At 40.7% G+C, this 22903-nt stretch overlaps 2 protein-coding genes across 2 annotated transcripts; both read left to right on the top strand.

Moving 5' to 3' along the window:
* Positions 1–5929: 5929 nt before the first annotated feature.
* Positions 5930–6457, top strand: LOC126703854 (uncharacterized). Its single transcript, XM_050402920.1, has one exon. The coding sequence runs from the start codon at positions 5930–5932 to the stop codon at positions 6455–6457; it is 528 nt and encodes a 175-aa protein (XP_050258877.1).
* A 14291-nt stretch (positions 6458–20748) lies between these two features.
* Positions 20749–22418, top strand: LOC126703853 (uncharacterized). The gene is made up of 2 exons (XM_050402918.1): positions 20749–21631; positions 21889–22418. Exons 1-2 carry the CDS (start codon positions 20749–20751, stop codon positions 22416–22418), a joined length of 1413 nt encoding a protein of 470 aa, XP_050258875.1.
* Positions 22419–22903: the final 485 nt, after the last annotated feature.

The raw sequence follows: 22903 nt of genomic DNA, 5'->3' as shown, positions 1-22903 counted from the left end.
AACTATCCTCTCCAATCAGCAAGAACAAGTCAATGGACTCAATCCCCAAGGAGGTAGTGCCTTACCACATCAGAAACAGTGCAGTCAAGTCATCAACTATCAATTCTAGGTTTCGAAGAAAGTTCAATGAACTCCCCATGCCTATGAGCCAATTGTTTGAAAAGCTCAAACTTGAAGGGTATCTTGGCCCACTTGAACCTCAACCTCCTCTAAGCCCACTGCCTAAAGGTTACAAGTCACATAGGTTTTGCAAATATCATTAAGAACCTAGCCATCAGACAGACAAATGTATCAATCTGCAACATGCCATTCAAAATCTGATTGACAAACAAGTCATTGCTCCACCATCATTAGCCTACCATCCAAACTTTGCTTGAATTTCATCTTACAAGTTTTTAGATTGTCTATTTGGTTTTATTGTTTATTTAGGATTTGCTTTCTAGTTGGTCTTTTACTTAATAAAATCCATGCTCTGTTTGATGCATTTGGTTTGACATGTTACTCATATGTAAAAAAAAAAAAAAAAAAAAAAAAAAAATGACTAGAGGCATTGGGCCTTCTTAGTAACCTTTTTCTAAAAACCCTTTTTTTGTTCCTTCAAAGACTTCAAATTTTTTTTTTTTTTCAAAAGCCTTCTTTTCAAGAGAACACAAGAAGATCCATTTGATAAAACTTTTTCCAAATCATGATGATTAATTGCTCTATCAATCAATTTGTGCCAATGAGGGATTTAACTTCATTCAATTCATGTAAGGACTTTTGCTAAACATTTAGAATATGAGAAGAAAAGGTCCGAAAAGGCAATCAAAGAAATACATCCATTCATCCAAATTTCTCAAACCACCTACACTCAATCCCAATCTTTACAGAATTTTTCACATTTTTGGAGCATTTATACTTCTATTCCAAAAATAATTTATTAAAAGAGTTTAAGCCGTTGTGCTTACAAGAAGGCATCACTAGGGATAGGAGGCCGCCTTCGATAACCCACATTATTCCTTGACACCTATTACAATAATTATCCATTGTTAGCCAATTTGAGCCTTTAAACAATTAGCCTATTTTTCAATGAACCCACTAAAAACTTAAACCTTGGGTGGGGAAATTAAGTATGCATGCTTAAATCTCGAGATGAGGAAGTGTTGACCTTATGGATCTAGCACCACTTGGAAAGGTCCTCAATGAAAGCAATATGACAAGTTCAAAAGAGGAAGATTCATCAAGTTTAGAAAAGAGAGTTCAGAGCCAAAAAGAAAGAAAGAAAAAAAAAAAGGAGAGAGCCTACTAGGCTAAAAACCCGAAAGGGAGGTCTACGCAAAAATTAAGGCAAAAAACAAAAAAAAATTCAAAAAAAAAAAATCTTTCATAAAAAATGAGAAAAACAAAAATGAGAGTGAGTGATTTGACCACAAGATAAGATGCTAAGAAGACCAAAAAGAGGAAGTTGTTGAGCTAAATAAATCAGGACCAAATGAAAGGAGTCAATGAAGACCGATGAGAAGATGATGAAACATGACAAGGATTTTATCACAAGAGTCAATAATGAAAGATGTGGAAAAAATCTTCCAAGGCTTGAATTTAAAGTATTGCATACTTGGGGAAACATCATAAGGGTTTTTTAAGCCTTTTATATCCTTCCTTTCGATAACCTGAACCTGGCCTAAATTACAACCTTTGAATAAAGCCCTCCTTGAAGTCCGCTGATTGAAAGCACACATTTAGCTCTAATGATATTTTCTCTTGGATTAAGAAGGAAAACTGCTCAAGATTATCAAGCTGCACTGGCTAATATCTTTAAAAGACAAATTTCACAAATTCTTAAGTGCCAAAATTTTTTTTTTCTAAGCTCCAAACACTCACTTTGTTTGCTTCCAATAGAAAATAACTCTCAAGAGAAAAAATTTCCAAATTCTCAAAAATTTTCAAATCTTCAAACTTGGGATTTTCCCCTTTCTTGCTTACTCCCAACATATGTGATCCCTAAGCATTTCATTCCTTTGATTATCTTTGAAGACTTAATCTAAAAAAATTTCAAAATGAAAAAGCAAATTTGATTACATGTTTTTAATGATTTCAAATCCTTTCTAGCCAATGAGATCGAGTTAACAATTGAGCATTATGATTGGTCAAAGAGGTTGGTCATCACCTTTTGTTCATTTGAAAAAGATAAAATTTCAAAAAATCTCATTCTAACTACATTGCTAGTTTTTTTTTTTTTTCCTCTCTCTCTCTCAAAAAAAGAAACTTCATTTCAAAAAATATTTTTCAAAACTTCATTTTTTTCGAAACTTTGTTTCCAAACTACATTTGGACCTAATTCTTTATAAGAGAGGTATGTAGGCAGCATTTTTAAAGGCCCGGTCACAGTCACCTAAAAAAAAAAAATCATTTCAAGACAGATCTTTCAAAACTTCATTTTTTTTCAAAACATTGTTCTGAACTACGTCTGGACTTGATCCTCTATAAGAGAGGTGTGGGGCCAAAGAATTTGACAACCTCGACCCACTTTATACAAAGCCCAAGACCCACGCCGAGGAAGGAGAAATGGCCGAGGACGAACAAAGAAAGCCCAAATAGCCTAGAAACGTTGCCGAGGACGATCCTACTCTCGGCATCCCAAATCCCAGGAGGAAAGAACAGCACGCTGGCAAAGGCAGCCTCCTAGAGCGCCCCCAGGAGAAGGACAAGTACAGTAGGATACCCATGGGCGTATGGTGCAGGAGCAATCCAAGGAGAAATTGTCACATCCGCATTGAATGCACCCAACTAACGTTCTGACCGCATTAATGAGGAAATGACCCCTGAATAGTATGTCCTTGGTTGCCGCAACTCACAGAGGGTTTGGGAAGGTGGCCGATAGGACGAGCACTCGAGTAATGACCTGCATGATCAACAGGTGGAAGGTCAAGATCGACTGGAAAGAAGTATATAATGTGAGAGACCTTCCAAGAATGAGGGATCATGAAAAAAGAGAGGAGGAGAAAAAAAGGAGAAGACGGTAGTAGTCTTCATGGTCTTGGAAACCTCTGTAACCTAGTACTAAAGGAAGAAGAAGGATACTAAGTTCCTCGGACGAAACGCCCGAGGACAAAATTTCATGCTTTAATCCATATCCTTGTTATTCAGTTCATATGTAACCGTGTCTAGTTGTTATAATCCAAATTAGGACCTAGTTCTTAAACCCATTCTTTACAAATTTATTGTATTGGGCTAGTTGGGCTTGAGACCATTCATCCAACAGGAGAAGTGCTTGAACCCAGTCCCTACAAATGGCCCCGTCTGTGGGGAGAACTTGTGTGTTAGTAGGGACAACAATTAGGCATGGTAGGATCAGGCCCTCATCAAGCAGGCTCTCATTAGCCCGAACCAGCCAAATCCCGACAACAGGGTAACTTTCCTGATCCTGAATGTGATCGAAATGAAGAGAATGGAAGGTTTTGAGAGGGGAGCGTAAACACTACTCAAACTAGCAAAAGCTACTCTCGCGCGGGCAGTCACGTGCTTCAGAGACAGAATAACAACCGGGCCCCTCAACCAGAAGAAGTTAGGAGCCATATGTCTCAGAAACAGAATGATAAGCGGGCCATGCAGCGAGAAATAGACGATTTGAAGAGAAAGCTGCACCATGCACAGTAAAGGCAATCACGTTCTAGGCCTAACATGCCCTCTGACGATGAAAGTGACGATGACTATAGACGAAGATCGAGGACTCCCCCAAGTGAGACCTTTTCCCATGAAGAAGAACACTACCAGAGGCATAGGCGTAGAAGCCCATCTCCTAGGGGCTTGGGAAACGATGCCATGAGCATGGCATTGGATTAACTCTCCAAGTCACCTTTCACGCATCACATAGAAGGGGCCATACTTCCTTGACCGTTCCAGCAGCCAACCTTCGCCATTTACAACGGTAAAACAGACCCTGTGGAGCATGTGAGCTAGTTCAACCAAATGATGGCTGTCCATTCTAGAAACAAGGTGTTGATGTGCAAGGTTTTCCCAACTAGCTTGGGACCAGTGGCAATGAGGTGGTTTAATGGTCTAAAGACGAATTCCATAGATCCGTATAGGCAGCTGACTCAAGCTTTTGGCTCCCGCTTCGTTACAAACCGCAGAGCCCCTCGGCCTTTGAGTCCTCTGTTGTCGTTATCCATGAATGATGGAGAAACCCTAAAGGCCTACTCGGACAGATATTGGGAGACGTACAATGAAATGGAAGAAAATTTTGACGACGTTGCCATTATCACCTTCAAAAATAGTCTCCCAGCCAATCACGGCCTGAGGAAGTCTTTGACTGGCAAGCCTGCCACCAGTATGCGCCAACTGATGGATCGGATCGATAAGTATAAGCGAGTGGAGGAAGACTAGCTATAGGGAAGAGGAAAAGAGAAGGTTATCCCTCAGGAGATGAGAGATTTAAGGTCGGACCGATATAACAGCAACTGCCTGAGGAAAGACTTTGTAGGGCAACCCGAAACAACCAATGCACAGATTGTCAATATTGTATTCCGAGAACCAGTACATCAGGTGTTAGAGAAAATCAAGAACGAGCCATACTTTAGATGGTCGAATAAGATAGCGGGAGAACCTTCGAGGCGTGATTAGAACTTTTATTGCCAATACCACTAAGACCACAGACATACCATGGAGAACTGCAAGAACCTTTGAAACTACTTGGACCAGCTAGTCTGGGAAGGAAAGCTGAAGCACCTTCTGCATCATTCCAGTGGTCAACAAGGCCATCAAGAAGCCAGGAGGGATGCTGCCCTAAGGCCACCCGCAGGGATAATCAATGTAATCGTGGCTGCACCAGGAAGAACAGGTACGCGCCCTGCGCGAGTGTTATCAGTGGCTCAACTACTTGCCGAGGATAGGGATGGCAATTTAAATCCGATCCGTGGATACCCGGCCCGGTCCGACCCTAATGGGCCGGATTTTACCCGGCCCGATAAAGAATAGGGTCGGGTATGGGTTTTAAAAAAAAAACCCGAAGCGGGTCCGGGTCGGGTCCGGATTTTATAAAAAACCCGAAACCCGACCCGAAACCCGACCCGTTTATGACCCGGTTACTTTAAAATTACAAAAAACACCCCCCTTATATATATATATATATATAGCTGTAATGAAAACCCTATCTCCCATTTTCCCTAACCCAGCCGCCTCTCATGGTCTGATCTAATTTCCATTTCACGCCCTCAGCCTCACGCCTCAGCCTCACATCTCCAGCTCACAATCTCATTCACTCAATCACTCTGTCTCAGCTCTCTCACTCACTGTCTCACACGGCCACAAGCAGTCAAGCACAGCTGCACAGGCACTCCGTCGCCGATCTCACACTATCACCACACTGTCACAAGCCCACAGCTCTCTACTCTCTCAAGTCTCAACTCCGTTCGGCCTCACTGTCGCCGATCTCACTGTCGCACAGCCCTCTTTCCCTCTCATCTTCCTCGCCCATGGCCTCACGGCCTCGCTCCACCTCGATCTCCATCTTTTTTTTTTTTTTTTTTTCTTTTCTTTTTTTTTGGGTTCAGTTCGTGTCAAATTCTCAATGTGAGTTTGTGTTTGTGATTGTGATTTTGAAAGGGAAAATTATAGATCCACAATTTGTGTTTAGGATTACTGTGTTTATGTTTGTGATAGTGTTTGGATTTGTGTTTGTGTTTGTGATTTTGGGCCGGAAAATCATAGATCGAAGTTTTTGTTTCTGATTTTGGGCTTGGCTGGGCATGAGGGACGGGGCCCGCGGGGCCCGTGGAGGCCCGACGGGGCGGGTTTGGGGTAAAGAAAAAAACCCGTTTAATAAACGGGTCGGGTTCGGATTTCTGAAACAGACCCGCGAGTCGGGTCCGGATATGAAAAAACCCGGCCCGAACCCGACCCGTTGCCATCCCTAGCCGAGGAGTCCCAGCCAGGGCTGAAGAGGGCCAGAATGAACTTTCGTTCCGTCTTGAGTTTTTCAGAGGAGGACAAGATCGGAACCATCCAACCCCACGATGATGCGTTGTTGATCACTCTTAGAATTGGGGACTACGATGTAAACAGAGTGATGGTGGATGGCGGCAGTGCGGCCGAGGTTATGTACCCTGACCTCTACAAGGGGCTGGGGTTAAAACTAGAAGATTTGATGCCCTATAACTCTCCTCTGATAAGCTTCGACGGGAAGCTTGTCATTGCAAAGGGCATGATTAGGCTGCCCATTCAGACCGGCCCAGAGATAGTGGAGGTGAACTTCATCGTGGTGGACACCTATTCCCCCTATACAGCCATCGTCGATAAGCCTTGGCTCCATACCTTAGGGGCTGTTGCTTCCTCATTGCATCAAAAGATGAAATTCCCGCCAGGGGACCAAGTTCTCGAAATCTGTGGTTGCCAACCCATGGCGAGGCAATGTGTGGTAGCGGCTGTTTCACATCGGCTCAATGCGGAATCCTCGGCCTCCACTGAGAAGAATTTATAGCAATCAAGGGCCTCGGTTTCGCCCCCTGACACAACTGCCGAGGAGGCAAAATGCGAAGATTTAGAAGAGGTGGTTATTGGCGGCGACCTGGAGAAATTCTTTCGGGTAGGAGCTCAGCTGCCTTTTCAGGAGAAGGAGGAGCTGATTGAGTTTCTTAAAAGAAATATTGATGTATTTGCATGGGATGCTTGCGATGGCCCCAAGATTGACCCAGCCTTCATCTGTCATCACCTCAATGTCAACCCGACCATCACTCCTAAGAAGCAACCACCGTGTCGCCCGTCAAGAGAGCATGCTGATGTAATTAGGGATGAGTGGCGAAGTTTAAGCGTGCTGGGGCAATCAAAGAGGTCTTTTACCCCAAATGGCTGGCAAACACTGTGGTGGTAAAAAAGAAAAGCGGGAAATGGTGGGTTTGTGTGGACTTCACAGGCCTAAATAAATCGTGCCCAAAAGACTAGTTCCTTATGCCTCAAATAAAACCAGCTGGTGGATGCGACAGCAGGCCATCCTTGGATGAGTTTTTTAGATGCCTTTCAAAACTACCATCAAATACCGCTAGCATTGGAGGATCAGGAGAAAACAGCCTTCGTGACACCAACTGGGAATTACCACTACAAGGTAATGCCGTTTGGTCTAAAGAACGCAGGATCCACTTATCAACGGATGATGATAAGAATGTTCGAGCCACAGATGGGCAAGAGCATCGAAATCTATGTCGATGATATGGTGGTGAAGAGTAAAGTGGTGTCCGAGCATTTAGGGGACCTCGGCAGTACCTTTGGCGTCTTAAGGAAGCATAAGCTGCGCCTGAATGCTTCCAAATGCTCATTTGGCGTGGGATCAAGCAAGTTTTTGGGCTACATGGTTACTCATAGGGGAATTGAGGTTAACCCCGAACAGATTAAGGCTATAAATGACCTGAAACCATTGCAAAATGCAAAGGAGGTCCAAAAGCTTACTGGGATGATCGCAGCCCTCAATTGATTCATTTCTAGGTCGGCGGATAGATATAGACCGTTCTATCTCTTGATCAACAAGTGGAAGGGGTTTGAGTGGTCCGAGGACTGTGTTGTGGCCTTCCAGCAAATCAAGGAATACCTATCCCGGCCACCTATCATGTCCAGTCTCGAGGCCGATGAAGTCCTATATGCATATATTGCTGTGGCCCTCCATGCTGTGAGCTTGATGCTATTACGGGATGACAATGGCCTTCAAAAGCCAGTCTATTACGTGAGCAAGTTGCTGCATGAAGCTGAGATCAGATACTTACCCTTGGAGAAGGCCATACTGACTGTGGTCCACGTCATGCGAAAGCTTCCCTATTATTTCCAAGCCCACACAGTGGTTGTTCTAACCCAACTACCCTTGAAGTCCGTACTTCGAACCGCCGATTACACTAGAAGGATTGCCATATGGAGCACAATTCTGGGAGCTTTTGGCATCAAGTACATGCCTCGAACCTCCATAAAGGGCTAGGTCCTAGCTGACTTGGTGGCCGAATTTGCTGAACCTCCGGTAGAAATAGTAGCAAAGGAGCGGAACATGGATGAAAAATCGGTTGGAGTAATCTCTACGCCAAGACCCCCATGTTGGAAGGTGTACGTTGATGGAGCAGCAAATCAAAGGGGATCTGGAGTGGGGCTAGTCCTAATATATCCCGAAAAAAACCATCATAGAGAAGTCCCTGAGACTTGGGTTCTCGGCCACGAACAACGAAGCCGAGTATGAGGCCTTATTACAAGGAATTGCCATTGTACAGAAATTGGGAGGAAAAACAGTGGAGATGTTCTCGGACTCGAGACTGGTAGTGGGCCAGGTAAAGGGAGAATTAGAGGCCAGAGACGCAAGGATGCAAGAATACTTAAGGTAGGTCAAACGCTTGCAGTTAGGATTCAATCTTTTCCGCTTGTCGCACGTCTCTAGAAGTGGAAACACTCATGCAGATTCACTGACCACGCTTGCCACCTCCTCGGCGGGGGGTCTGCTTCGAATTATTCTTGTTGAGCATCTGGATAGAGCGAATGAAGTAGCCAAAGGCATGGTCCATATCCATGAGGTTAGAGTGGGCCCTAGCTGGATGGACCCTATGGTGAGGTTCCTTAAAGATGATATCTTGCCCGAGTTAAAGTCGGAGGCTAAAAAAATACGAAGAAAAACTCCTCGGTTCTGGTTGTCCTAGGACCACAAATTGTACAAGAGCTCGTATTCTGGGCCATATTTACTATGTGTCCACCTTGAGGCATCAGAACTATTGCTTGAAGAGCTGCACGAAGGGATCTGCGGGAGTCACATAGGAGGAAGATCTCTGTCACACCGAGCCATTACCTAAGGATATTGGTGGCCAGGGATGCAGAAGGCATCCTTGGAATATGTTAAGAAGTGTGACCAGTGCCAAAGGTTTGCCCCAAATATTCATCAGTTAGGCGGGGTCCTCAACCCTCTGTCCAGTTCATGGCCGTTCGCCCAGTGGGGCCTGGATATTGTAGGCCCTTTCCCAAAGGCAGTAGAAAATAAGAGATATTTACTGGTCGGCACAGATTACTTCACCAAATGGGTCGAAGCTGAGCCCCTGGCGAACATCAGGGATGTGAATGCTAAGAAATTCATCTGGAGAAACATTGTCACATGATTTGGGGTCCCTCGCACCCTCATTTCAAATAATGGACTCCAATTTGACAGCAAGACCTTTAGAAGATACTGTTGCGAGCTAGGAATCATTAACAGGTACTCAACTCCAGCTTATCCTCAAGGAAATGGGCAAGTCGAGGCTGTCAATAAGGTCATAGTCAACGGGCTTAAGAAGAGATTGGATGACGCCAAGGGGAGATGGGTAGAAGAGCTGCCGCACGTCTTATGGACCTATCGGACTACACCACGGCGGTCAACAGGGGAGACACCTTTCTTCATGACCTATGGGACCGAGGTTGTTATTCCACTAAAGGTAAACTTCCCAACGTTGAGGACGAGCTCTTTCACCTTGGGCAATAATGATGAGCTACTGAGGAAGAACCTAGACTTGGTCGACGAATGAAGAGAAAAGGCAATGATACAGTTAACCTATTACCACCAGAAGCTTAAACAGGGGTATGATGCCAATGTGAAGCTTAGACCGCTAGCACCAGGGGACTTAGCGCTGAGGAAAGTTATGGGTGCTGCCAAGAACCCATCCTGGGGAAAGCTTGGACCCAATTGGGAAGGGCCATACCGAATTACTTCAGTTGCAGGAATATGAGCCTACTACCTAGAAGATTTAGATGAAAAAGCTGTACCTCGTCCATGGAATGTAAATAACCTGAGAAGGTATTATTATTAATAAAAACATTTCTTTAGTTCAAATTTTAAGTCTATCCTGATTATATGTCTTGCATTCTAGCAATCGTTCAAGTACAAGACAGAACCAAGGTCTTGCATGGTCCTCGGACTCAAACCTGTGGGGAAACTAGCTACTCCGAGAAAAATCCAAGTACTAGACAGAACCAAGGTCTTGCATGGTCCTCGGACTCAAACCTATGGGGAAACTAGCTACTCCGAGAAAAATCCAAGTACTAGAAAGAACCAAGGTTTTGCATGGTCCTTGGACTCGAACCTATGGGAAAACTAGCTATTCTGAGAAAAATCCAAGTACTAGACAGAACCAAGGTCTTGCATGGTCCTCGGACTCGAACCTATGGGGAAACTAGCTACTTCAAGATTTGTAAAAGTTGTGGATATGGCCTAAGTGCGCGCTCAGTACCTCGGATCATAGGCTCGGCCCCTACCCCCTGAGAATGTGGGAAGACACCAACTAAGTGTCCCCTTAATGCCGGTGAGTTAGAACTTAAAGTTTAAATTTCAATTGTGATGCATACACCCAATAGCAATAGTGTGTATATGGAGCTTAAAGTTTAAATTGGTAGAATCATTTCTTTTAAATTAAAGTTCACCTTTCCTCATACCCTGTGTCAAGCGATTCATGGACGGATGGTAATGTTTTATTACCAATTGCTTATTTCAATTTTTTGATAATTGGGGTTGTAAAGCTACTTAGAATAACCAATTTACAAGGCACAAGGTTCACAGTAATAACAATAGTAGTAGTAACAATAAACACATGTAGTCGAAAAATTTTAATTACAGCAATTCCGAGGTCCTTAGAACAAAAAGCACTAACTAAAAAAAGAAAAAAAAACTATATTAAAGCTGATACAAAAATTGGCCGGGACCCCTACTTCTTCAACTTTATTTTGGCCCCTTCCTTGGGGAGCTAAGCAGAATTGGCCTCAGGACCCTTGGAGACATCAGCCGGGGGAATTGTCTGAAGAGGTTGAACCAAGAGAGCTGGCTCCTCAGTATGAGAGGCCCGAGCATTGACTATAGACTCGGCAGCCTCCTGGGGCGCTTTAGGATTCGAACTTCCAAGTGTTTCTGTTGTCCTAGGAAGCTTGCCCCCTGGGCTAGCTCGTCAGGAGTGGACACGGCCAGAGCAGCCTCAGCCTCTTTTGGAGCACTCACAACCTCAGAGCTGGCAGGGTCGGTCTCACGGATGGCTAGAGGATAGTATACCTTCTCCGCCTTCCACAGATCGGATGAAGCCTCCACCCCAGCTTGTTTGATGGCTTCATTCCAGACTTGGGAGCAGTAGAGCCTGAATACTCCAGGGATTTGAGCCTTGAGAATGGCCTAGGTCTCAGCCACCTTCGAGTCATAAGCCTCCTCCTCAGCTTTCTCCTTGGAGCTCTCGGCCTCCGTCCTGGCAAATTCAGCCTTCGTTTTAGCCCTCAGAGCTTTGTTCCTGGCCCACTTCGCAACATTTTTGTCTCCCTCTGCCTCAACCAATTTCTTCTTTAGATCAACGATTTGCTCCTTAGCAATCTTCAGCTGATCTTCAATTTCAAGTAGGCGCTTTGTTTGGCTTTTGGCCTACCTCTGGGCGTTGGCTAGGCCTGCTTCGGTGTTGTCCCTGGCCCTGGTCATCTCCTTCAACTCCTCCTTAGCCTGAGAGAGGTCAGCCTTGGAGTTTTTGAGGCTCCGCGTAGCGTCCACGCGCTTGTTACGTTCAAGCTCTAGGGACTTGCTCTGCTCCTTAGCCTCATCCTCTAGCCTATAAGTGGCCTGGATGGCCTGCCAATTGGAACAAACACTCGGTAAATGGGAGATCAAGGAGCAAAAATCAATGGAGTCACAAGTGTAAGAGACCTTACCGTACCCAAATACCTCTTGATATTGAGGAAGACCTCTTGCCTCCTCAGATTCCTCAACTCGTCTATATCAGTAGGGAGTAGCAGGGTCCTCTCCAATGCGTCGGCCATATAAGTGCCTTCATCGCCCTAGAAGTCCCTTAGGGAAGCGTTGTCCATCAACGGCTCTCTATGAAGCATTGGGACAGGAAGCCAAGCTTGGGGCGCAGGTTGGGCATCGACCTTTTTTCCATGGCCTTGATGCCCAATCTTTAATTTCTTTTGAGCTCGCGGGGCTTCACCCTCCTCTTGAGAGGAGCGAGACTTCCCCCCATCCACTGGCTCTTTACCCTTGGAACTTCTTTTCCTCTTTGAGTCAGTGGGCTTAGGCTGAGGAGGCAGAGTCGATTGGGAAGGAGCAAGAAGTTTGGATCGGGGAGAGGGTGGCTGCGATCGGGAGGGAGAAGACCTGGTCTGAACAGGCTGAGGCTGTGGTGGAGGAGGAGGAAGGTTGGATTGTGTCTTCCCTAGTGCATCCTTCCCCGGCTGGCCCTCAATCAGGTCAAACAGGCTGGTTGGGGGCTTTCTCTTAAAGCCCGTCTCCGCCTGAGAAGATGTCTCTACTGACAAGAGATCGGCCTCGGACAAATCGAGGTCACCCAAGTCACTAGAAGGGTCCTCGGACGGACTAGCTTGGTCAAACACACCGAATCCTTCTTTGGACAAACCCAAATCACCCTCGGCCTCCGCTACTTGGTGGGATGAAGAAGAGCCTGCCAACGGGATGCCTTCTGGGATAGGAGATCCTTCGGGAATCAAAAATCTGTGCTCTACTATAGCGATTTTTTGAAGCCGAGGATCGTTAGCTCTGATCACGTGCTTCGGGGCGGCGAATGACTTCTGGATAGGATTGTACCCTAAGATCTTGTGAGCGGCTCTGACTTGGTTGTCAGCTTCATTTACAAAAACCGTCGCCTTGAGGATAGTCTCTAAATCTCCCCGGTTGTTCAGGTGAAAGTGTCGTTGAAAGGCGTGTGGATCTGCAAAAAGAAGACATGTTCATATTAGTAACCGAACCGTGCAAATTATGATGGCACAGAAGATTAGCCCTCTCTTACTCTCTATACCCCACCTGGTTCCCCCTTCTCTGTCGGGCAATGAAGGCCATCGTGCCACTCCCCAGACACAATGAGAAAGTCCTTGTTTAACCATTTGCTGGACTCGGGGAGGCACTAAATAAGTCAAACCTTATCGTCCCTCGTCTTCATATAGTTGGATTTGCCCTTCAGGAGTTGGAGGTTGTAGCACCAGTTTACATCGTGATGGGTTAATCTTAGCCCTATTTTCTCGTTTAAGGCATCCACACAACCCAAGATCCTAAACACATTAGCAGCGCATTGGGTGGGAGCTAATCGGAAGTGCCTAAGGTAATCCCTCATTACTGGCCCCATGGGGATTCTCACACCACCTTTTATGAAGGCGATTAGGGGAATCACCACCTCACCCTCGTTTCTCCTAAAATGCCATTCCCCTTCATCACAGTATCTCAAACCTACATTGGGGGGTATCCTATAATCGGCGATGAATTTTTCCATCACCTCTTCGGTTTCAATTAACTTTTTTAATTTACCCATCTCTAGAAACAGCTAAAAAGGCTCAGGGAATGACGAAAGAAGGAGAGGAACAAGAGAAAAAAAAACTTAGAAGAGAGAAAACGCGAGTTGGAGAGAGACGAAAACTTACAGAAATGAGGAAAAGCTCCTCGAACAGGTTTTTTTTTTATGCTGGAAAGAGACTTGAGTTTGGTTGGAAGTTTGATTGAACCCAGGATATATGCGCAAAAACTCTTAAGTGCAAAGGTAAAGAGACAAATCAGTTCAAATGGGTATTTATACCTCCCATTAAAAGTAACTGTGCGGGTTTTCCCGCCCATAAAGGTAAGGAACTCTCCACCGTTAGATTATCATCGTATCGTTGAACGTGGGGAGCACAGAGCTGCCAGAATTTAATGAAGACACGCTTCATATACCAAGGCGCTAGGAACGTGCCTCAGGCAAGCGAAGAGGCTCTGGCATTGATGGAGGACAAGACTTGACAAGCCATGACAGAGGCCCGATGCCACCAAAACCCTCCTCTCCGTCTGAGGAGCCGGATAGCAGGATTTTGAGGGACTATTGTGGGGCCAATGAATTTGACAACCTCGGCCAACTTTATACTGAGTCCAAGACCTACGCCGAGGAGGGAGAAATGGCCGAGGACGAACAAAGAAAGCCCAAATAGCCTAGAAACGTTGCCAAGGATGATCCTGCTCTCGGCATCCCAAATTCCAGGAGGAAAGAACAGCACGCCGGCAAAGGCAGCCTCTTAGAGCGCCTCCAGGAGAAGGACAAGTACAGTAGGATACCCATGGGCCTATGGTGCAAGAGCAATCCAAGGAGAAATTGTCACCTCCGCATTGAATGCACCCAACTAACGTTCTAGCCGCATTAATGAGGAAATGAACCCTGAACAGTGCGGCCTTGGTTGCTGCAACTCACAGAGGGTTTGGAAAGGTGGCCGATGGGAAGAGCACTCGAGTAATGACTTGCATGATCAACAGGTGGAGGGTCAAGATCGACTGGAAAGAAGTATATAATGTGAGAGACCCTCCAAGAATGAGGGATCATGAAAAAAGAGAGGAGGAGAGAAAAAGGAGAAGACGGTAGTAGTCTACATGGTCTTGGAAACCTCTGTAACCTAGTACTGAAGGAAGAAGAAGGATACTAAGTTCCTCGGACGAAATGCCCGAGGACAAAATTTCATGCTTTAATCCATATCCTTGTTATTTAGCTCATATGTAATCGTGTCTAGTTGTTATAATCCAAACTAGGACCTAGTTCTTAAACCCATTCTCTACAAATTTATTGTATTGGGCTAGTTGGGCTTGAGACCATTCATCCAACAGGAGAAGTGCTCTAACCCAGTCCCTTCAAGAGGTACGTAGGCAGCCTTTTCAAAGGCCAATCACAATCACCCAAAAAAAAAAATTTTCATTTCAAAAAAGATTTTTCAAAACTTCATTTTTTTCGAAACTTTGTTTCGAACTACGTTTGGACCTGATCCTCTATGAGAGAGGTACGTAGGCAACCTTTCAAAGGTCCGGTCACAATCACCCAAAAAGAAACTTCATTTCAAAAAGATTTTCTTTTCAAAACTTCATTTTTCAAAACTCTTTTTTTGAACTACATCTGGACTTGATCCTCTATGAGAGAGGTATGTAGGCAACCTTTTCAAAAGGCCTGGTCACAATCACTAATTTTTTTTTTTTTTTTTCAAAGACTCAAAATCAAAACATTTTTTTGTGTGTGAATATAGGCTAGGAGCATCTGTTTTGCATTAAGCATATCATCAGTTTTCTGTGCAAGCATTTCTAAACTAGGGGCATTGGCCCAAAACATTTTTATAACAACTAATTACTAACAAGCTCATGGAAAGAATCTTTTGCAGGAGGTGGACATTGATCTTTCATCTACTCAATAATCACCATCAATCTTTAGTTTAGATGTGCCAATCGGCACTCCAACAGAGCCCATTGGCCCATCATCCTAGCAATCCTTGTTTTGCCTAGTTTTTTGATTTTGATATTGTTTTACTCAAAATTTTCTTTATTGAGGCCCTTACACAATAAGATTTTTCAAAATTCATATTGATTGTTGAGTTGGGGGCATTCAGCCATGCCTCATCCATTTTGAAAAAAAGAAATCATATTTTCCTCAAATATTAAGGTTTTCAAAAGTCATGCATCAATCTACAAACTAAGGGCATTTGGCCATGCCTCATTTATTTTCAAAAAAAAAAAGGGTCATTCATCATCATCTTTTCATAAGAAACCAGGATTTCTAGATTTCAAAAAAAAAAAAAAAAAAAAAAAAAATCATGCATTCATTTCTAAATTAGGGGCATTCGGCTCTGCCTCATTCAAATGGGTACAAACTCCATTAGAATTGATCAAGATAAGTTTAAATTGGTACTACAAGACCTCATCAGGTGAATTCTAAACTTGTCCCATTTAAGTTTCCACATGATCAAAAATTTCCATACCAACAAAAAATTCCCATGCCTAAAATCACATGTCCAAAAAAAAAATTCCCATGACCAAAATCACGTGTCCAAAAAATTCCCATGCCCAAAGTCACATGTCCAAAAAATTCCCATGCCCAAAATCACATGTCCAAAAATTTTCCCTAACCAAAATCACAACCGCAAAAATCCTTACATGTCCAAAATCATAACCACAAAAATTTTTCCATGATCCAACATCACATACCCAACAAAAATATTTCTGTAGCCAAAATCCCATGCCCATAAAATTGTTCCATATCCACGAAAATTTTCCATATCCACAAATTTATCCATACTCATACCTACAAAATTTTGACATGTTCATGAAACAAAAATTACACATGCCAACAAAATTTCCCACATGCATCATGAATATGTTCATGCAAGCTTGCAATACAAATTTTTTCACAATGCCAATGCCTCCAAAATCGAAGCCAAAACTCATCCAACAACATCACAGATTACCAACATTGCCAAATTTCCATGAGCCACCAACATTGTCCAAGAGGGCCCCACCCCCCCCCCCCCCCAAAAAAAAAAAAAAAAAAAAACACAACAATTCAAAAATGTTCCAAAGCCAAGAATACAACATGATCAATCATACAATGCCCCAGATTCCAACAAGATCACACAACAACACAATGACAATGTCTCAACATCAAATTTTCAATTCCAAATCTCAAATTCTCAACTCCACATTTCAAATTTTCAAATCCCAAATTTCCAATTCCAAATTTTCAAACTCCAAGTTTTTAAACCCCAAAATTTTCAAGTCCAAATTTTCAAATTCCAAATTTTCAAATCCCAAAATTTTCAATTCCAAATTTTCAGATTCCAAAAATTCCAAATTCTCAAATTCCAAATTTTCAAATCCCAAAATTTTCAATTCTAAAGTTTCAAATCCCAAATCCCAAATTTTCAATTCAAAATTTTAATTCCCAAGTTCCAAATTCTAATTTTCAAATTCAAACTCAAATTTCAAAATCTCCAGTTTCAAAATATCAAGTTGCAAAAATTTCAAATTTCAAATTTCAAAATCTCCAGTCTCAAAATCTCAAGTTACAAATTTTCAAAATCTCAAATTCCAAGTTCCAAATCTCATGTTCAAAATTTCAAATTGCAAAAATTTCAAAATCTCAAATTTCAAGTTGCAGATTTTCAAAATCTCAAGTTTCAAAATTTCAAGTTGCAAATTTTCAAAATCTGAAGTTTCACAATGTCAAGTTGCAAATTTTCAAATCTCAAATTCCATGTTCCAAGTTTAAAGATCTCAAGTTTCAAGCTTCAAAAATTTCACGTCTCAAAATTCCAAAGTTTCAATTTTCAAAGTTTAAATTCAAAATTTCCAGTTTCCAATTCCAAGCTTCGAGTGTCAAAAATAAAATCTTTGTCGAAGAACTACCAAAAATCAATCAAAGTTTTCTTGATAAAATTTTATTATCAAACAAATGGAAATCACACATCTCAAAAAACAGTGGGACCATAAAGCACTCATCATTTAAAGTCTAATCCCAAATTTTGATTTTTTGCAGGCAGCAACTTGGATCAAAGTAGAAATGCCCTTTGATCGACATTCTAATAACTCGGATCAAAGTTGAAAAGCCCTTTGGTCAACATTCCAGCAGCCAGATCAAAGTTGGAAAGTTCTTTGATCGACATTCCAACAGTTAGATCGAAGTTGAAAAGCCCTTTGATTGACATTTTAGTAGTTCAAATCGAAGTTGAAAATTCCTTTGATCGACATTCCTATAGTAAGATTGAAGTTGAAAAGCCCTTTGATCGACATTCTAGCAGCCAGATCGAGGTTGAAAAGCCCCTGGGTCGTCACAGTTCCAGTTCCATGGTTGAAAAGCCCCTTGGTTCCCTTCTAGCATGATTAGGATTGAAAAGCCTCTTGGTTGCCTTCAACATTCAAGATTAGGATTGAAAAGCCTCTTGGTTGCTCCATCATTCAAGATCAGGAATGAAAAGCCTCTTGGTCACGTCAATTATCAAGAATCATTTCAAAGGTAAGGCACTAGTATTTTCATTTTTTGTCAAAGGTAAGGCACTAGTTCTATGTTCCAAAGTTCTAGGATCAAGGGCTAGGTAATCTTTGAAAATTCATCCTCAATTAAATCATGGTTGCTAAAATCAATGTCTTTGTTTTAGATTGACATTCACTTTCCAAGCTCTGTCAGTGAGGGGCATTCTGTAGACACTAGATTTTGCACCCATGATTTAATCAAGGAAGGTGACCAGATTGATCATTCATGTACCCAAAAAATCATGATTGCATTACATGCATTAATTTTTACATTACATATAATAAAAATGATCTTGAGATTCTAATAGTCACGACGATATGCCCGGCTTTCAAATCATATCGTCGGATCGAAATTTATCGCATGATCAAGTTTGCATGGTCAGCATGCATTGTGACTAGGTAGAGTTGACCACGTATGATTAATTTAAATTAATTTTGATTGGTTAAAAAATTAAAATTAATTAAATAATTTTGTGATTGGTTGATAGTTAATGTCTAAAATAGGATTGCTTGCATAAGAATAAAGGGGATAATTGGATAACAATAAAATTGTGGATAATTTGAACTTTATCAAGATTTATTTTAGAGTATTTATCTACATGATAATTGTTGTTGAAAAGACTTGAATTATCCAGAAAAGAGATAAAAATCTTAGAATACGGATTGAAAACACGTCTAAGTGCAAGTGCTGGCTCAAGAAAACCTAAAAAGGGAGTCCAAAATGCACTCGAACACGAAAGTGCGATTGGCATCCAAGAGTACCATTCGGCACTTTTGGAGTACTGATTGGCACTTTCAAAGTGCCGAATGACACTTATAAGGGCTTTGGCCCGACGCTCTTCGAGTGACAATAGAACACATCTTTTTCGACTTTTCCACAAAAGGACGCGTCCCGATTCGCATTCTAATTGTCTGAGCTATTTTTTCGAGTCTTCCAGCCTCTATAAATAGACACTGGATAAATTCAGCACACTTTTTTACGCTTTCAGGAAGACTCTTTCTCACTCTCAAACTTCTGACCCCTCTTTTATGATATTCTCTCTTAAGCTAAGGTTTTTAGGTTTCAAAGATAATTGCATAAATTTCTTTGAACCCTAAAATATCCCCCCAAGAAGAAGAGTGCTCCATGTAAGAGGTTGTCTCTTAGCCCCTTTTCTTATGTTTCTCTTGTTGTAATGATGCATGTTTATATATTTCTTTCAGTTTAGTTGTGTCAAATATTCATATCAAGAATTGTTGATTTATTTTGTTGAAACATGTTTTTGATTTTTTTATTATTGTTGTGATCTATTTCTTAGTTTCCAAAATTTGCATGTTATTAAATAAAAACGGATCTGCATCTTCATTAGATGTAGATCTGCATTTTTCTCAAATAAAATGGATATGCATCTTCATTAGATGCAGATTTGATTTTTTTTTTTTAATCTAAAAATTGATCTGCATCTTCATTAGATGTAGATCTAATTTTTTTTTCAAAGCTAAAAACAGATCTGCATCCTTATTTGATGCAAATCTAAATTTTTCTTAAATTAAAAACAGATCTGCATTTTCATTAGATGCAGATCTAAATTTTTCTTAAATTTAAAATGGATCTACATCTTCATTAGATGCAGATCTGAATTTTTCTTAAATTAAAAACGGATTTGTATCTTCCTCAGATACAGATCTGAATTTTTCTTATTTAAAAAAACTGATCTACATTTTCACTAGATGTAGATATGATTTTTTTAACGTAGTAGATTTTGAAATAAAAAAGGATCATGAATGGTTGTGTTTACTGTGTTTGTTTTATTTAGTGCATGTAGCATAAATTTATTTCATGAATAAAATCCTCTTCTAAAGAAATCTTTTTATTATTTTTTTTTTCACATATAAAAATAGATCTAATTTTTTTTATATACAAATCTGATTTTTTTTATTATTACAAAACATATCTGATCTTTTATAAATCAAAACCGTTTTTTCTAAGATTTCAAAAAACAGATCTGATATTTTTTTAAATCAAAAGATTTTGTTTTATTTAATGAAAATAGATTTGAATTTTTCTCTTCAAAAAACCAATTTTTTTAAGTTCTTAAAAACATATTTAATTTTCCTAAACCCAATTCATTTTTTTTTTCCACTCATAACAACAGATCTGAATTTTTTAAACAAAGAAGAGGATGCCTTCATAAATAAACTTGTGTGATTTACTTTTTTTTTTTTATATATGTGCAGCATGTCGTTCATAGCATGCATAAAAGGGGTACATTGGTTACAAGAGTCTAGAAGACCAGACTTTTTTTGGGTAGAATAGGTGTCTAATGCCTTCCCATTCCGTAACCTAGCCTCCGATTTTAGTGTCTTTGGATAGGTAGACCTAGGTTTTTTCTTTGCTTTATTTTGGGTAGAATGTAACTAGGACAAAAAGCCATGTAATTATTTGGTAGTTTGTAACTAGGACCCAAAGCCATGTAATTTTCAATTTATCAAACATGTATTTTTTTTTATTCAATCAATGAGAATGGAACAACTCAGTCATGTATCTTGTATTTAGTTTTTCTTATTTTTTTGTATAAAAAATAAGTGGTGACTCCACACCACCTACCCAAAAAGAGAGGTGTCTTTCAACGCAACCAAAATCTCTTTTTTGAGAGCACTATGGAATTTTCCCGGTCTTTCACACCATGGAAAGAAGTAGACGCCCTGGCTGTGATGCATTTACTTTCACAGGATTTAGAAATTGGAAAAAAGTCAATAATGGAAAGAATTGTGCCTTTTTGAATCATGTTGGGGAAGATCCTTGCTCACCCCACAACAATGCTGTGAAATATTGTGATGATCTATTGAGTGAATTAGTGCATATAGATAAAGTGATGAATGGGCAAAGTTTTGAACAAATTCTAAATAACTGATTGCGGGTGAAAACTTCTATTGATACTGTTTGGTGGCTCACCTTTCAAGGGTGTCCTTTTAGAGGTCATGATAAAACCCCTCAATCAAAAAACTGAGGAAATTTCCTTGAGATGATTAGAATTTTGGCATCTTATAATGATAAGGTTGCACAATTTGTTTTGGAAAATGCTCATAAATCTGCTAAGTACACTTCACCTACAATTCAGAAGGAGATTCTGCATGTTATTGCAAGTAAAGTGCGGAGTAAGATTCGTGAAGACATTGGGGATTCTAAATTTTGTATTATTGTTGATGAGTCACGTGATGAGTCAAAGAGAGAGCAACTGGCTCTTGTTTTGAGATTTGTTGACAATGGTGGCTTTATACAGGAACACTTCATTGATCTTTCTCATGTTAAAGACACTACTGCATTGACCCTAAAGAACGAAATATATGCTATTCTTTCTCGTCACTATCTTGGCATTCAAAATATTCATGGACAAGGATATGACGGTGCTAGCAACATGTGTGGTGAATGGAAAGGATTGCAAGCCTTAGTTCTTAATGATTGTCCTTATGCATACTTTGTGCATTACTTTGCTCATCGGTTACAATTAGCATTAGTTGCTGCAACAAGAGAGGTAATCCCTATCCATGAATTCTTCTTGAATTTAAATTTCATTATCACTACAGTTGGTTCTTTGTGTAAACGTAATGATGAACTAAGAGTTGCTCAAGCTACAAAAATTGATAGAATGTTAGCTATTGATGAACTTGAAACAGGAACAGGAGCAAACCAAATTGGGACTCTAAAATGGGCTGGAGATTGTTGGGGGCCTCATTTTAATTCTATTTGTAGCCTAGTGAGGATGTTTGGTCCAACTTGTTTGGTGCTTGAAAATATAAAGAAAGATGGGTCCACCTACTTGCAATGTGGAGATGCAAATATAGCTCATAAAATGATTAATTCATTTGAGTTTATATTTAGTTTACATCTAATGATGGAAATCATGGGTATTAATCATGTTCTTTGTCAAGCTTTACAGTAGAAATCTCAAGACATCTCAAATGCCCAAAATTTAGTTTCAGCAACAAAGGCACTCATCCAAAATTTAAGAGTAGATGGTTTGGATAATCTTGAGAATGTCATAGGATTCTCCAAAATATTTGAAATTGATATTCCACATCTAAGTGCTCAATTTGCTAAAGGTAGAAGTCATAAGAAAATGGATCATGTTACAGTGGAGCATCATTATAATCTTGTTATATAGATGTTCAATTGCAAGAGCTTGACAATAGGTTTGGTGAACAACCAACAGAACTCTTGACACTTTGCTCTGCTTTGGATCCAAAGGATGCTTACAAATCCTTTAATGTGGATGATATATGTCGTCTTGTTGAGAAATATTATCCTCTTGATTTTTTTGAGCGGGATAGGACTGGTTTAAAAATTCAATTAAAGCTATTTGAGCATGATGTGCAAAATCATTTGAAGTTTCAAAATTTGTCATCTATGGTAGAATTATGTCGAAGGTTAATAGAGACAGAAAATTCACAGGTATATCCTCTTATTGATCAATTGATTTGCCTTGTTTTGACTTTTCTAGTGTCCATAACAACTGGTGAGCGAGCCTTTTTTGCTATGAAAATTGTTAAAACAAGATTGCGCAACAAAATGGAGGACGAGTTTCTCTCAGATAACTTAGTTGTCTACATTGAAAAGGAAATTACTGAGAACTTCACTACTAACTCAATACTTGATGACTTTAGATCTTTTAAAGAGCGTAGGTTACAGTTTTGAACAAAGATGTTTAGCTTTTATGTTATTGTATGTTTTGTGACTTTGCCCATTTTATATAGTTGATTAAAGATATTAAATCATTTTGTCAATTTTGTCTCATGATTGTTTAATTTTAATTAAATATACTTTGGTTTATACATATTAAGTTATGAAGTATTGTACATTACTATTTTACATTTCATGCACCCACAAAAAAAAAAATTTATACATGGCCCCCCCAAATATAAATTCCTAGCTCCGCCACTGTCTATGTTGTCCAAAGCAAATGGCTCATCAACATCACCTCTACAGATCTCAGAAGAAAAGACAGAAAAAAAAATGCAATACTTTCTATGTTAAACAAGCCTAGAACTAAAGTGCCCCCAAAACAAAAAATCTTTGAAAGTATACATTAATGGCTCATCTTCCATGGCATGCATTAGTTGAGTCAATGCCTTCAATTTAAGTATTTCCACGTTTCCGTACATTCCAAGTAAAGAGCGGTC

Source organism: Quercus robur, chromosome 10, assembly GCF_932294415.1.
Source record: "Quercus robur chromosome 10, dhQueRobu3.1, whole genome shotgun sequence".
Taxonomy (NCBI): Eukaryota; Viridiplantae; Streptophyta; class Magnoliopsida; order Fagales; family Fagaceae; genus Quercus; species Quercus robur.
Note: the sequence above shows the minus strand (reverse complement) of the source record. Positions and strands in the feature narration are given on the sequence as shown.

What these genes read in the sequence shown, in the direction of transcription:
- LOC126703854 (XM_050402920.1), top strand. Translation starts at nt 5,930, where the DNA reads ATGAACTTTCGTTCCGTCTTGAGTTTTTCAGAGGAGGACAAGATCGGA.
- LOC126703853 (XM_050402918.1), top strand. Translation starts at nt 20,749, where the DNA reads ATGATTAGAATTTTGGCATCTTATAATGATAAGGTTGCACAATTTGTT. An exon ending in TCTAATGATGGAAATCATGG is followed by an intron (nt 21,632 to 21,888) that starts GTATTAATCATG and finishes CTTGTTATATAG; the next exon opens with ATGTTCAATTGCAAGAGCTT.